Here is a 15,577-nt window from a genome sequence, read left to right as displayed (position 1 = left end):
AAGCATGAATCATGTCTGTACAAACCTGAGAGGTACCTGAAGAGAGCGGGGAGAGATGTTGCACGTGGTCAAATGGTCCAAATTTGTTCCACGAGAGCATTAAAGAGGTTCATATGAACATCCCATCCCATGCATATCATTTAATAAAACCCACCAAAAAACTTCCATGTCTATTTCCTTCACATCACCCCCAAACACAGTTTTAGCGTTTTTCACATACTATTCATTTTTTTTTATTTCTTTTATTAATTAATTAATTTATTTGTTTGCTCCATTGTTGCAATGGATTCTGGATCGAATCATATGGTCAAACTGTTGCATATTTGGAGACACCGCCTCTGTCCTATTTAATGTTTTATAATTTAAAAAACAAAAAAAAAAATAAAAAATAAAAATAAAAACAGATATTTTTTTAAAATGTCTATTCTTTATTTATTCACACTATATGAGCTTGTTTCAATTTTTGCCATGGGAGTCAATTACACTCACCCATTCCTTTTTATCTGTACTGTGAACCTTACTACCATTATCAATACAAGAGGAATTTTTTTTTTTTTTAAAGAAAAAGGTATTTTAATTGTTGTAATATAATAAAAATATAGTTCAATATATATCAATCCAACAAATAATTATATGAGATAACAGAAGCATAATTGCAAAAAGAAAAATAATAAACAAAAGACTGCAGTATCATTGTGATATATTTCGTTTTGTCTAACTCAATACACAGTAAAAAAAGTTTTATTAAAATAAAAAAAAAAATCATGCGCACAAAGGAAAACCAGCTTGATGGTAAAATAGTTAAAAAAAAAAAAATTCGAGATTGTTGCCCCTTAAACTTTACATAGATTTGCAATTTATGAACTATATATTATATTTATTATCTATGTTTTTGAATTTGCAATTTTTTAATAGCAATATCCTCTAAATAGTTTTTTTTTTTTTTAACAATTTTAGCACCATCAAATTAAGAAGATATTATTGTTTAAAAAAGAAAATCTTAAAGAATATAAATATTAAATATTAAATATTAAATACAAATTACGAATCTGCTAAAAATTTATCGATGCCAAAAATCTTAAGGAAAAAAGAAAAAAAAGAAAAAGGAAATACGAGAAACAGTTGAAAATGAGATCCTTTAAACTTGCCACCTAATAAGGAAATGTGTATGTGCTTTTAATGCTAAAAACTGAAGCTATCGCCGATGTAATCAAAATTAATCATTTTTTTAAAGAAAAAATAAAAAAAAACTGAGCCTCACCTTCTTCCAGATTCAATAGTTTTTTTCCCCTGAAAATCCAGCTTTTAGTTTTGTTTAGTTGGTAGTTTGCAAAAGTCATCAATTTCAAGGACATTGTTGGATTCATCAGTGGAAGAAACTCTTGCTCATTGTGAAAAATAATAATAATAATTAAAGTAAGAGATAGGTGCGCAGCAGTCCATACATTCCGGCAAAATTCCTGACAGCCACGCAAGTCATACCCCTTTTTTTTTTTTTTTCTCCCTCATGTCGACGTGCCGGCTTCCCAATAAAGCTTCTAGAAATATCTTCCATCAACCCTATGTTACTTTATCAACCCCTCACTTTGTCGTCTACAGCTGAAAAAGGGAAAGTTACAATGTGAGCATACAATTTCAGAGGCGGTCTATATGCAGCCGCGACATTTCCCATTGCCCTCCACGTGTACCGTAAGAACTACTTCCTTCTGCCACGTAGGACGTGACGTGGAATCCGCTCCTTCATTGTTAGCTCAAAAGAATTAGATGGCTCTGCGTTCGGGGCTCGAATCGGTGGGCCAATATGATCTACTGGATATCCTATGCGTACTGGTTTTGTACTGTATTTTATATCAGCCATTGGATTTGATATATTTTTTTTTTTTTCCCCATCCGGTGACAATTGACACGTGTATAGTAATACCGATTGTGATGCTTTTAATTGTGACAATAAACGGGGAGTACGTCAGCGTACCTGACCGTAGCCGGCCTACTACATATGTTAAAGCACCCAAAGATGGGTCGCTGTAAAGACCAGTTGCCTCCAAAAATATATATATATATATATATATCCAAAATATATATATATATATATATATATTCATTATCAAAAAGAGGCAGAGCCAGCGCTTGAACCAAGAAAAGTTACGTGTATTATTTGATAATTTAATATTACTCACTATATTAAAATCGAAAGTTCCAAAAATGTGCATGCGTTTTCATATGTGTTTGGTACCATTTTGATATTATGCATAATGGGGTCCATTATCTAACCTCTTAAATTTGTCAGATGAATAGTAATTCAACATATAATAGAAATCTGATAACTTGTGTGATTTTGTACTTTGTTTTTTTGGTGAAATATTAGATTTTGTATTAAAATTTTGATATTATTACCAAAAAAATCTTGATATTATAATGCTTTAACCAATTATTTGATATGTATAAAATGTGACTTCCATCATTTATTAATAAAAAAATATTATTTATTACTTATGGGATGCTTGATAAAATGAAAAGTATTGAAAAAATCAATTTTTTTGCATTCAGTTTTTAAAAAATATGTTTTTTTGAGTTTTTTTTATAATGTTTGGTTAATTATAAAAGAAAATAGAACTTAAAAATAATTAAATAAATTTATAAATTAAAATTAAAGGTAAAATTGTATTAAAAAAATTAGTAAAATCAACTTTTCAAAAAATTTTAGAATGATATATTTTTTGGACAATTTTTTTTTTTTTTACTTTCCTATGTTGTGAGATTTATTTTCTGTTAGGGGCTATAAATTTTTCTTTTTAAAAATCATCCAAACAAAAAACAATTTCTGAGAAAATTTTAAATTTCCACTAATTTTGTTATTATCCAAATGCTCCATTATGATAATTATTGTTAGTTTGAATCATATGTTATATGATAATTTAATTATCTATTCAAAATAATTTTTTTTTTACCATATAGATTTTCAATTAAGAATAAAACATAATCAATCGTATTTAATTAGTAATTATCATGTTAATAATGAACTAAATTGTTGGTCACATTATTAATGCTAATATAAATAGAAATATGGGATAACTTTTATTTTTACTTTTTCAAAACTTTAATATTTTCATACTTTGCTGATTTTAATGAAAAACTCTTATAGAGATTGTTGGAATGCTTTCAAAAGATGTTTTCAAATTTAAAAGCCATGCTAAACAGATGTAAAACTCTTACTAATATGATATAACAAATAAAAATTGCACAACTATATTACCTACTAATTAAAACAGGAAAACTCTTTTTTTTTTTTTTTTTTTGTAAATTTCCTTTTGTCTAGGGAATATAAGGTTATTCAGAGCATCCTCAAAGGATTCTCTAAAAGTAAAGAGCATCTTTTGCCAAATAGAGAGCATTTTTATATTTAAAGAGTTAAGTTTTAAAATTTTCTCTAACAATATTTTTTATTTTCATTTATTATTTTTTTTTTCAATAAACATTTATTATTATGTTTTTTTTCCTTCAATTTTTTTGGTTTTTTAGCAAGTAAAATATATTAGAGTTGTTTTGGAATTTGATCATCATTAAATAATGAAAAGTGTTTTTGGCTCTTCAAATTATATTTTAAAAAGTTAAAATATAGAATAAATTGGAAAGTGATTTTATATATCAATTTTTCAAATTAAACATATAAAAAAATCCATTGGAATGCTATAAGGTGCATAAAAGTATCATTGTGGAGGGGAATGAAAAAAACAGGTCCAAAGCGTTGACAAAGTAAAAATTATTGGTTGGTCAAAAAAGATTGACTGAAGGCAGTGAAGTAAGTGAGGGGAAGGGGACGGTCACAGAAGAAGCAATCGGTTGCTTCTCAAGTATTCCTGTTGACTACGAATCAGGGAGACCAGACCAAACCAATAGACGACTGGACAATCCCGGGAGATGAACCTGGGGAGTAGTAACTTTTTTGTTCGGTCATTTTAGAGTGTGAGAAAAGGTAAAATACTAGAACGCAGATTGATATCCATGCATTAACAGAACGTATTGTGATATTTGAAGGTCAGTATTAGGATCCATTTGATCCAATACAATAAATAGTAAATCAAAATGAGAAAGCAATGAGTCTGGAAGTCCAATATTCTTTGTTGTTGTCAATGAACGATCATACTGTTCAAAATACACATCAAGAAATCTAAGTAAACAAAATAAAGCAACCAAAGCATCAAACTGAAAGCACTTAGTGTTAGTTTAGAACAGCAACCTATGATATTGATAACCATTTAACTATGCCACTTACAGTTCCATAAGTAGGATTTACTGTAGCCACCATACTACACCAAGCATTCATCGTTGCACACAATACCAGAATCCGCAAGAACCATTGCACCTGCTTCTAGCCTTCTTTCTCCTGATTGCTGATAGATTTGTAATTTGTCAGACAATATCATAAAGCTGAACTCCTATAGCCTGCAGGCGAGGCACATACCTGTTTCTAGATCTGAATTAAAAGCAGCTGTCCAACCAATACCAGAAGAACCTCGACCGGTGGTTGATATTGCCAAGGGAGCAATATTCATAATTGCTCTTGGAAGGTGACAGTTGGCAACAGAAGGATCACCAACCATCATCATGTTAATGTCACTAACAGAACAAAACAGAGTAACTCAAATCGTTGTTCTAATGACACAACAATTGGGAATGTCTTTAAAGAAAAAGTTTAATCTCATGACCGGACATTGGGAATGACCTGGCTTTTAAGGGAAGTATAAAAAGAAAGCAGGGAGGCAAGTAAGCGCCACGAAGAAGAGGATGACGGTTTGATCAATTCAACGTGGATCAGTAACATCATATGCCAATACCAGAAGGAAAAAGATGGAGCCATCATAACTCACCCTCGTAAATGGGTGCCATTCTTTAGGTTCTTTTCCACTCCACCAAGCATTAATAGTATCAATGCTTTCATGAGTACCCATGTATGGAAGGCGCAAGTGAATTACCGAGCACATCAAATGCATCATCTCTCTTAACAAAACTCTCCATTTTCTTTCAGTCACCATCTGTCCAATTTGCTGTAATTGCCTTATTTTTGAGTTGATAATGTTAGCTATGAGAACAATCCTGCATGACAATTTTTACCAAATTCAGCATTTAAAATGGAAAACATCATAGTATAAGAGGATTCACCCGTAAATACCGTAATGGATCTACAAGATTGAAACTACCTAAAAATTCTATTCACAATGCCTTTGCTTTTCCCTGGAAGAGCTTTGTAAATCCCTACAATAGCTACACGGTCTCCAGATTTGCACTCATCAACCAGGTCATCTTCAACAATGACATCCACCGTTTGTGGAAGCTGACCAGGAGCAGAATTCTCTGGTACTTTCTTGCATTGATAAGGTTTGTTGATTTTTGTACATGCACAACCCGTATTCAGTAACCAATAAGTTGCCATTTTCATCCTGAAATGGTATTGTTTTTTCTTCATGATAATACTTATACAATAATAGTCTAAAAGTTTTTTTTTTTTTTTTTTGGGGGGGGGATGGGGGTGTGTCGGGGGTGTGGGGGAGGGAAAAACTGAAATTAACCTTTTGGGATATATGGTTCCTGTGGGTAAACCCATATTGAATGTAGGATCGAATCAAGCTATAAAAGACAGAGAACATAAAGGAAATAGAAAGATTTCATGTCTTACCAGAGAACCAGCACTAATAAAAAGTCGAAGAAAAAAAGGGGTAAGGGAAGCCCATTAAAGTTGGATTTTGGGCAGGGGTGGGGAAAACGTGGAAATGAGTTCATGCCACGACGATCTATAGCGGATTTGCAAGCTAATGGGCGCTCTAGCCTATTTTACAAGGACTCCCTTACTTTTTACAAATGTCACGGTATTCACGAGTGAGGAAGTTTCCAGTGGTAGGACAGAAGTGAACACTTTTAACAACTTTTGGCCTTACAAGAGAATCAATAATTTTCACTTAAACCAAATTAGTTCCTGGCATAAGAAAATCAACGAAATATTTCCGATATAAACTCCTGTGATGAGGCAATAATCAAGCAATCATGCACTCACGTAGAAATGTAAATTTGGCTGATAAAATTTAAAAATACAAGCAATGAAACAAGCTGGCATGGATATTGATACAACTTGCTTTTATAATATGGGCACTAATTAATATATAATGGAAAAATATTTCTCTCTAGATAATGCAGTTCTATCAACTTATTAAAGTAGATCATGTAAACTAGTTTATTCTAATTATCCAAGAAGGGAAAAAAAAAAAAAATCAAATGGCCTATAGAAATGCAAATTACTATGATTCTAACTCATTCACCATGCCGATTTATGAAAGTATGGGGAAAAAACACCAGAGCTTTGTGAAATTTTTTCAACTCAAGGAAACCATCAACATTATATTGATGCATATTTTTTAAAACAAAAATAACCAGAACAAATATCAATTTTTTTAAAAAATAATAATAATAATAATAATAAACAGAAGACCATATGAGAGAGAATATATACATATATATATATATATACATTTGGTGACGATGCCCTGGACTTGTACCATTGAGCTATGAACTCCGAGAGCAAATCTGTAGGAGCAACACAATGACGAGCAAAAAGGTTTTCAAAAATCCCACAAGAAATTGCCTTCTTCAAGTAATTTAGAGTCGTAATCGAATTTGCCTTAGCCATTTCCAAAGCCACTGCTGTAACCGCATCACAAAATGACTGCATCTATTCCCTCGGATTCTTTACACTCCTATATAAAATAAAATAAATTAAACTAAATTAAAAATTGATCAGGGCTTTGAAAAGAAATACAGAGGTTATAAAAGGAGGCATATATATCTATATATAAGAGATAACTAAAACCTCGGGCATAAGCCTTGGAAAGCGTAGAGATCGGACATTTTGACAATGAGTCGTCGGCGCTTGTGATCGATCACGTCCTTGATCTTATTCTTTTACACCTTTTCATTTTCAGAGTCACAGATTCAGAGTGCGTGATTGTGAGAGTGTGTCTGTGTGTGAGAGAGAAACAGAAATGCAGATTCAGAGTGTAGGAAACACATACAGTTTCTTCAAGGAATCTGATGAGGTCTTGCTTGTGAGCTGTCCTAACTTCTTCGCTGATATCCATTTTTGTTCGCAGAGAGAGAGAGAGAGAGAGAGAGAGATACGGGAAATAACCACTGAAAGAGAACAGAGAGAGTCAGAGGCAAAGCGATTTGTTTTTTCATGGCCACAAAGTTGGGGATATCTGCTTGTCCTTATTAGCTAAGCCTCAATTGGCAAGCGATAACCAATAGGTAGTAAAAGTCAAACCTCATTTGATTTTTTTTTTCCCATTTATTATTTATTTGGATATTTATCTCAACTTAAATAATTAAATTTGATTGACTCCGAAGAAAGAAAAAAAAAAAAGTAATAGTAATAATAAAAGAAACTGAGGGAATTGATTAGTTAAAGCTTGCATTATTCTTAAAATAGGAAAAAAGATTTTATGTATATATATATATATATATATGAAAAATGATACGATATGGCACATTCGCATGTGGATCCGTATCAAAATTGAAAAAAAAATACAGATTTTTATTGTATATACATATATAGCAAAGTCGATTTTTTTTTTAAAAAAAATATCAGTTTTGATGCAGATCCACATGCAAACGGACTACACCGTAAAATTTCTATATATATTATATATATATATTTAAAGAAAAAAAGTAGGAAAAATAGTGCAACATTGAGGTTTAAAGAATCCAAAATATATATAGTAATTATAATGGAAAAATTACACTTTAATACATTATATATTTGCTATTTCTTGTTTAGGGGTCAGTGAAATTATTTTAACATCCGATGCCTGTAAGTTTAAAAAATTTAACACTTTAGTCCAAATATATGTCACTCTACAGAACCCCGTTAAAAATGGTTATGTGCTACACAGGTGACATACATTATCCCTCAAATTTGAGTTTTTTTTTTTCAATTTTGTCTTTTCTTTTTTCCAATTAAAAACCAAAATACTTGCTATAAAATTTATTATTTAGATCTACATATACAATTAATTCCTTATTTCCAAATCCACAAAAGTTGTATATATCTCAATATTTCACCCTTTCTATAACATCATTAAGTTTCTTTTATTTGATATATAATTCTAATTCCTAATACACCTTTCATTTTATTTGATATTTCTAATTTGATTAAAAAATTGTTAATAATCAAAGAAAAAAAAATTAACCCCATGTAGCTATAGTCAATCTCTCATACCGAAATTCCGGACAAATTTTGTCTGGGATTACGTGTAGGCATCCCGGACAAAAATTGATTAGGAGTTGCTTGTTACACAAGCAAAGCTTTCATGGTATATTTAATTTATTGCATAGACCATTAATTACAATGTATATATACATAATGCAAACTATTACCAATTAAAAATGCAAGCTAAAGTGTGATGAGAGCAGAGAATAACATTGACTTGTTTTCCAAGTCACCCCCGTTCGTTTCTACGTGCAACCATTCTATGAAAAAAATAAAATGTATTATTCACCCTTTAAACAAAACGAAAATATGCACCTCTCCAAGATTGCCTTGATAGATTGATGGAGCGGTTGGGATATGACACATTGTAATGATTCAGAAACGTTAAAGAAGGCATGCTCAGTGGAATTGAACAATGAAAAATTGTTCATGGAAGGGTCAAGAATTTCTAGCCTTTCCAAGCCAATATCCATTGGGATCTTTGCTGTCAAATGATTCATCCACAAATTCAGCGCGATCAATTTTATGAGATTTGTTAGCTCTGTTGGCATCTCTCCGGATAAGTTATTGTTAGAGAGATAAAGGCTATCAACAATTGACAGAAGAGAGTACTTATAATTAAGCTGCTCTAAGCATTTGGTTTTGGAAATTGGACTGTATAAATATATATTGAAGAAATTGGAGTATATTAGAAGCTTAGATGCTCAAACATTTCCGTACTATGGGACCCATCATCGAGTTTCTAAGATATTACGTTATTCTCAAAAATGGTAAATGGTGACTATAATGCTTGACTCAGTCTCAGACCCATAATTGATGTCACATTGTCTTAATTATTCTTTTATATATATATATATATATATATATATATTTTTTTTTTAATGGCATGATCTAATTATGACTCTTTATCAATAGTTGGAAAATTATGAATAAATTCTATTGTAATTGTCTAGTTATTGATTTGCTCCCATGCAACACTGAAGACATGACTTTTAGCAACCTTTTATGATTATTTTTTATTTTTAGATCAAAAGTTTTATGATAAAATCTGATATTTATCGTAAATAATATACAATTCTTTTTTTATTTTTATTTTTTGCCTGCAATAGACAATTCATTTGATCACAAACCAATTATACCTTAGTACCAGTGGAAGTTAGCCGATTGACCATTACTCTTGTGAGTCTGAGTCACAGAGTTACGGTTTAAGTTTTGGCAAATTCCATTATTGTATGGGATGGTCTCATGCTTAAGATCTGGCATAATACAAAACTTTTGATTTGGATCTATGATACCACTAAGAGATCCTTTTTTAATTTACCCAAAAAAAAAAAAAAAAAGCCAAACAATTATAGCTTAAAACCTTGTAGCTTGAACCAATTAAACACAATTGAAGGAAAACGTTTTAGGGAAAAAAAATAAAATCAAAAATCAAACACAGAAAGCCGAAAACATAAAACTGAAAACGTATATGTTACAATCAAATGAGGGGTATTAGTTTTATTTTTATTTCTTTTTAGTTCTTTTACTGATTTTTTTTTCTTAGCGTTTTGTGCTGGGTATTTTAATGATATTAGTTACGATACTTGACAAATAATGGTAATAATATATCATGAAATGTCCAGAAGATTAACAATTTAAGTCCAGACTGTTCTTATTTCCTTACAAAATTAAATGCTATATTCAAGATTTAACTCATCCTAACTAAAAAGAAGAAAGGACCTTTGTAATATCTTCCAAACACATAAACCATCTATTAATACTTTTCTTTTCTTATCCCTTTTTTTTTTTTGTTTTTTTTTTTTGTTTTTGATAACTGGGGAGGGAGAGTGCAAAATAAGAGTTTACTAAGGGACAGAATTCCACTAAGAATTACACCCAAAAAAAATAAAATGTGGGAAGCGTTTCCACCCAAAACCCAATAACCAAATAAACGGGACCTTTGATAAATTTAAATAAGGTTCTTCTTTGAAACCGAAAACGGAAAATAAAATCATTATTGCTTTTATTTTTGTTATTACACCAGATAATCAGCCTTGATACTCGGAAATGTATGTTTATTATCCACCGATCTCCTATTGATCTTCTGTTGGTGTTTAGAAGACTATTGTATTTCCTTCGGTGTTAAGAAGACTTTCTAAGTCAATGCAATATCGATGAGTTGTAATGCAACTAGTCACATCTGTACTTTTCCTCCTTTACTTTATAGTTGAGATTAAAATAGACTTCGTTGCTAAATAGAATTCATTATTGGAGATAATCAAGGTTGGCATCTGAGTTAGTTTACTTGTGAACAATGGAATGCTTCCATTTTAGAGAGTTCCAAAAGATGTCTAACATTGATAACGATGGCATCATTTCGCCAAATTCATTAGGAACTGGCACAGAAAATCGATCATTTTTCAAACAGGACATGGTCCACCGAAGCAGTTTGAGCTGAATTGACAATAGAATCACGCTTAGTTGAACCTTAATAATGAGTTAATTGGCACCCTGCACTTATGTTAGCATGATCAACTTCTAGTTCATCTAGTTCCAAATTCAACTGCCAAAACCAATTAGGCATGGTGTTTGAAAATCCTAGCATTGTGGTTTCTACTTCTTTGACCACAGATTCATTGTTAGACCTCTGTTTCCAAGCATCTTCTAGTGATTTGTTGCGGTAAGAAGACTTTTGTCTTTCCGCTTTAAGAATTTTCCTTCTTTTTTTCCCCATGTTCTTGTTTTCTTTGTTTGTTTCCTAATTTCTTGCCAATGGACCCATCAAGACTTGAGAGTGCCCTGTTTTATTAAACTAAAATAACAAGAGTTGTTTCTTACTTCCCTAAACTCTCACCTATCTAACATACTCTGTTTTCTTCACTCTGCATGTGGAAGAAAACAAGGCACTCTAAAGTTAACTATATACCAACTTCTCGGAGGCTTTTAATAAAAAGAATAAAGTAGAAAAAAAAAAAAGAGAAAATTTTTAAAATATTGTCTACTACAAGGGAACTGTACATTGCGCATTTTGGAAATTTAATGTAAATAAGAATATACCCGAACTACTGAAATCCAATTTACTCACATGTGCATGGGATTAATTAGTTGCTGTGCTATTTTTCTGGTACCGGATTGAATTTTTCTATACTCTACTAGAAAAGACTCGCTTGCACTAAAAATTATTATTCATGAAAAATGCAAGTGAATGAGCTTGTTTCCAAATCTCAATGATGAAGAAAGACCGGAAAATTAAAGATACCTGAAGTCAGGGGACTTCTAGGCCCTTATTCTATTGAGTAAAATCCTCTCACAGAGATTACACATCTGAAAATTGCAAAATAACAGTCTGAAATCGAAACCATGCTAGGCTGAGCTATATGCTCATAACCTTTACATTCCACAAACGGGCAAAACAGCAAAACTAAGTGTCTAAGCCAAAACACACCGTTTGGCAATTATTGCAATTTAAAAATAACAAAGCTAAATAAAAATAAAAGTAAAACCAGATTATTGATGCCATCTAGGATGACAGCTCGGATGCCACTGCATCACTCACTCCGCTACATTTCTTCCTCTAAACATTCTATGAAACAGTACAAAACAAGTATCACTCACCCTCTGAACAAACCCAAAATAGGTATATCTCCAAGACTTGTTAATGATCAAGCTGCCAAAAACACCCCAAAACCCCACAATGAAGCCTAGTGCAATGCTGATGTAGAAGCCGACCTTCTCAGTCTTATCCCCAAGGTCACCATCTTTCTCTTCTTTCTCTCCTCTTGGAGTACCAAATTGGCTGCTGCCCAAACAATCATTGTCCAAAGGCTTTCCACATAGGCCGACATTGCCTTGATAGATTGATGGATCATCAAAGGTTAAGAACTGGTTAGCAGTTGGGATTTTTCCTGTCAAGTTGTTGTACGAGAGGTTCAAATGATTCAGGAATGTCAAAGAAGTCATGCTGACTGGAATTGGACCAAAAAGTTTGTTTCTTGAGAGATCAAGAGTTTCTAGCAATGTCAAGTTACCTATGCTTGATGGGATCTTCCCTGTCAAACGATTTGCTGATAAATTCAAAGTTTGCAGTCCTATGAGACTTGTTAACTCCGCAGGAATCTCCCCTGATAAGTTATTGTCGGATAGATCAATACTATCAACAAGGTAGAGTTTGGAGTAGCTATATTCCATCTCCCTTCCTTTTGTCACTATCTTCAAACTTCCATTAGTTAATGACGCTAGAAATTCTTCAACATCTATCCGACCAGATTTCATCTCATTCAAATTACCAAGGCAATGTGGAATATGACCTGACAAATTATTGCGTGAAATATCTAAGATGTGAAGCATGGAAAGGCCACAAAATTCTGGAGGAATGTTTCCACTGAAGAAGTTGGCCGTTAATCGCAAATTCATCAAGTGACCCATGTTTTCTCCTATCCAGGGCGGAAGTTTCCCCGAAAATTTGTTATCACCAAGATCTAGACTAACAAGGAATGAGCAATATTGCAAGGAAGAAGGAAGTTCTCCAGAAAAATTGTTGTTAGATAGAAGCAAAAGATTGAGCATTAGATGAAAACTAATTGATTTGGGGATTGTTCCAGAAAGCATGTTGTTTGACACATCCAAAGCTCTCAACCCCATCACATCTTTCCACACATCAGGAACTTGACCGGATAAATGATTATCAGAGATTATAAAGAATTCCAATTGAGTTAGATTACCTATGGACAATGGAATGCCTCCATTGAGTGAGTTCCAAGAGAAATCTAAATGTGTCAACATGGGCATTGCTTTGCCAATGTCAGAAGGGATTGATCCAGAAAGCATATTGTTATTTAACAACAATGAGGAAATGTTTGATGAAAACAGTGTGAGAGGGCCATCAAATTGGTTTGAACCCAAATTGATGGTCGAATCAGCAAAAAACCTTAATTTGTTTGGCAGCCTGCCACTAATGTTATTATGAGCCAAATCTAGTGTATCAAGCTGCAAATCCAATTGGAAAAACCAATCAGGTATGGTGTCAGAAATGCTTGCATTCTTGAGTTCCAGTATGTTGAGCTGATTTTGATTTTGAAGCCAAGTTGGGAATTTAGGACCCAATTGGCATGATTGGATGTCGAGTTGTCGGAGGTTAAAAGAAGGTATCCAATTAGAGCTTATACTGAAGACCATTGAAATGTTATGGGATTCATTACCGATAGAAAACTCCTCCAGGCTGGAAAGATTCACGAGATGAGCTTCGGTTATGACGCCTTCCCATGGGTTGTTTGAGATATCCAACACAACAAGCTTGCAGAGCTGTCCGAGACTTTTTGGGATGAAACTTATTCGATTATTCCGCAGGGAAACTTGTTCCAACGACGATAAATTTCCAATGGATTCAGGAATTTTACCTTGGAATGAGTTATTCTGCAGCTGAAGAACTTTTAGACTCTTAATATATCCCAAAGTTTCTGGCAGATTTCCCATGAATGCATTGAATCTCAAGTCCAGTGTCTCTAAGCTGTAGTTGGAGCATGCAGACAATTTGTTGACAAAATCTGTTATTTCACCACTAATGGCGTTATGACTTAGTTTCAAAGTCCGCAGATTGCATAACTTTCCCAAATTACTTGAGAGACGACCTCCAATTCCATTGTCTGAAAAATCCAGGTGTTCAAGAGAATCAACAATTCCATCAGGAAATTGTCCAGAGAGATTGGAGCCACTTAGATCAAGGTGAACTAGATTTTTGAGATTGAAAACCCAGTGAGGTAATGTGGAGTTCAAGTTATTGCCTGAGAGGTCAAGCACCCTAAGAGATGTGAAATTAACAAAAGAAAGATTAAGATCGGCACTTGAAAGGCCACATTCAGGCAAGTGCAATTCCTCTAGTGATGGGAGGTTATTAAGAGTTTGGGTCACAGCCCTATAGGGAAACCCCAAACCACCCAAGTTAATATACTTTAAAAAAGAAAGACGGGAAAGCCATTCAACGTCATGTCGATCTCCCATGATAACGAGGGGATCTTGAAGGGCATCTTGAAGGGTACTGAGATCGAGATAAGTCAACCTCGAGAGGTTTCCAAAATTGTGAGGAATTGGTCCATCAAGACCTGAATTAGAAAGATTGAGATATCTCAGTTTTCGCAGAGAACCAAGGAAGGCAGGAATTTCGGTTTCGAAGAATGCATTCCAGCTCAAGTCCAAGTAATTTAAATCTTTCAATACAATCAAAGGACTGATCTTGTCACCTCCCAAGATGTGCAGTTCATGTCCCTTGCAATACCATTCGCAGTTCGGACAGGGGTTGCGAAGTTCGAGGTGAACCACGCGTCCGGTTCTGTTGTGACAGCTTACTCCTTTCCATTTACAGCAATCTTGTCCAACCCAAGATGAAAGCCTGCCTGATAGATCCATGACTCCATGTTTGAACTCCAAAAGAGCTTTCCTCTCGTCGTCATGACATCCTGCAGCTTCAACATCGCCGCCATTCATGGCAGAAACAGAGTTTTATCAGTAATGGAAGCAGTAGTACTAGAACCTAGTACTCCTATATTTCCCACATGCTTTTGAAATGTCTTGCCATATTAGCATGCAGAGTTTGACCAGGAAACTCTTCTGCTCGTGTGGATAAATCCATCTTCTGTTTTTCTGCTTATCGGTAATTTGGAGAGGTGGGACCTATTACATATAGAGATAATATATATATCTATAGAGAGAGAGAGAGAGAGAGAGAGAGAGAGAGAGAGAGAGAGAGAGAGAGTAATTCAATGAAAAGCAATGTTGTTTCATTATTCGTTATAAATACTTGAGGCTACATGACAATTTATGTGATAGACATTGCTTGAGAAATTAATTAATTAAGGATCTACTTAGAAAATGCCAAAGTTTTAAGGGACTGGAAGTTAGATTTTTGATAGAAAATAAAAATTTTAGAATATTTTTTTTAAAAATTTATAATTGGAATTTCAGTCTTTTTTTTTTTTTTCTTTGGGTCTAGGAATTTTAGAACTTTAAGGTAATTAAATTAAGTTTTCTTATAGAAATTAAGGTTAAATTTTTGTTTTACAAATCCAAATAGTATTTTTTAAAAGGAATCTCAAAATGATTTACCAAAAAAAAAAAATCAAAATAACATTGACATTTATATATGTCAAACTACATTCCAACCTATTGTTTTCTAAATTTGAAAATTTTTATTTTGGCCGTAATATTATCTTTTTTAACATCATGGTGGTAAACTTTACCGATATAATGAAAAAAAAAAAAAAAAACTTCTTTATATCAATAAGTCTTTTGTCTAATCAAAAAAATTAGAAGTATATATTCAAGTAATACATAACAACTTGACCA

At 32.9% G+C, this 15,577-nt stretch overlaps 1 protein-coding gene and 1 pseudogene across 1 annotated transcript; both read right to left on the bottom strand.

The window, feature by feature from the left end:
- Positions 1-3,981: 3,981 nt before the first annotated feature.
- Positions 3,982-7,246, bottom strand: LOC132799371 (DNA replication licensing factor MCM3-like; annotated as a pseudogene).
- Positions 7,247-11,697: 4,451 nt separating this feature from the next.
- Positions 11,698-14,719, bottom strand: LOC107405061 (receptor-like protein EIX2). Its single transcript, XM_016012072.3, has one exon. It carries the CDS (start codon positions 14,717-14,719, stop codon positions 11,792-11,794), a length of 2,928 nt encoding a protein of 975 aa, XP_015867558.3. The 3' UTR covers positions 11,698-11,791.
- Positions 14,720-15,577: the final 858 nt, after the last annotated feature.

Source organism: Ziziphus jujuba, chromosome 9, assembly GCF_031755915.1.
Source record: "Ziziphus jujuba cultivar Dongzao chromosome 9, ASM3175591v1".
Taxonomy (NCBI): domain Eukaryota; kingdom Viridiplantae; phylum Streptophyta; class Magnoliopsida; order Rosales; family Rhamnaceae; genus Ziziphus; species Ziziphus jujuba.
The sequence above is the reverse complement of the archived record's forward strand: the minus strand, read 5'-3'. Positions and strand labels throughout refer to the sequence as shown.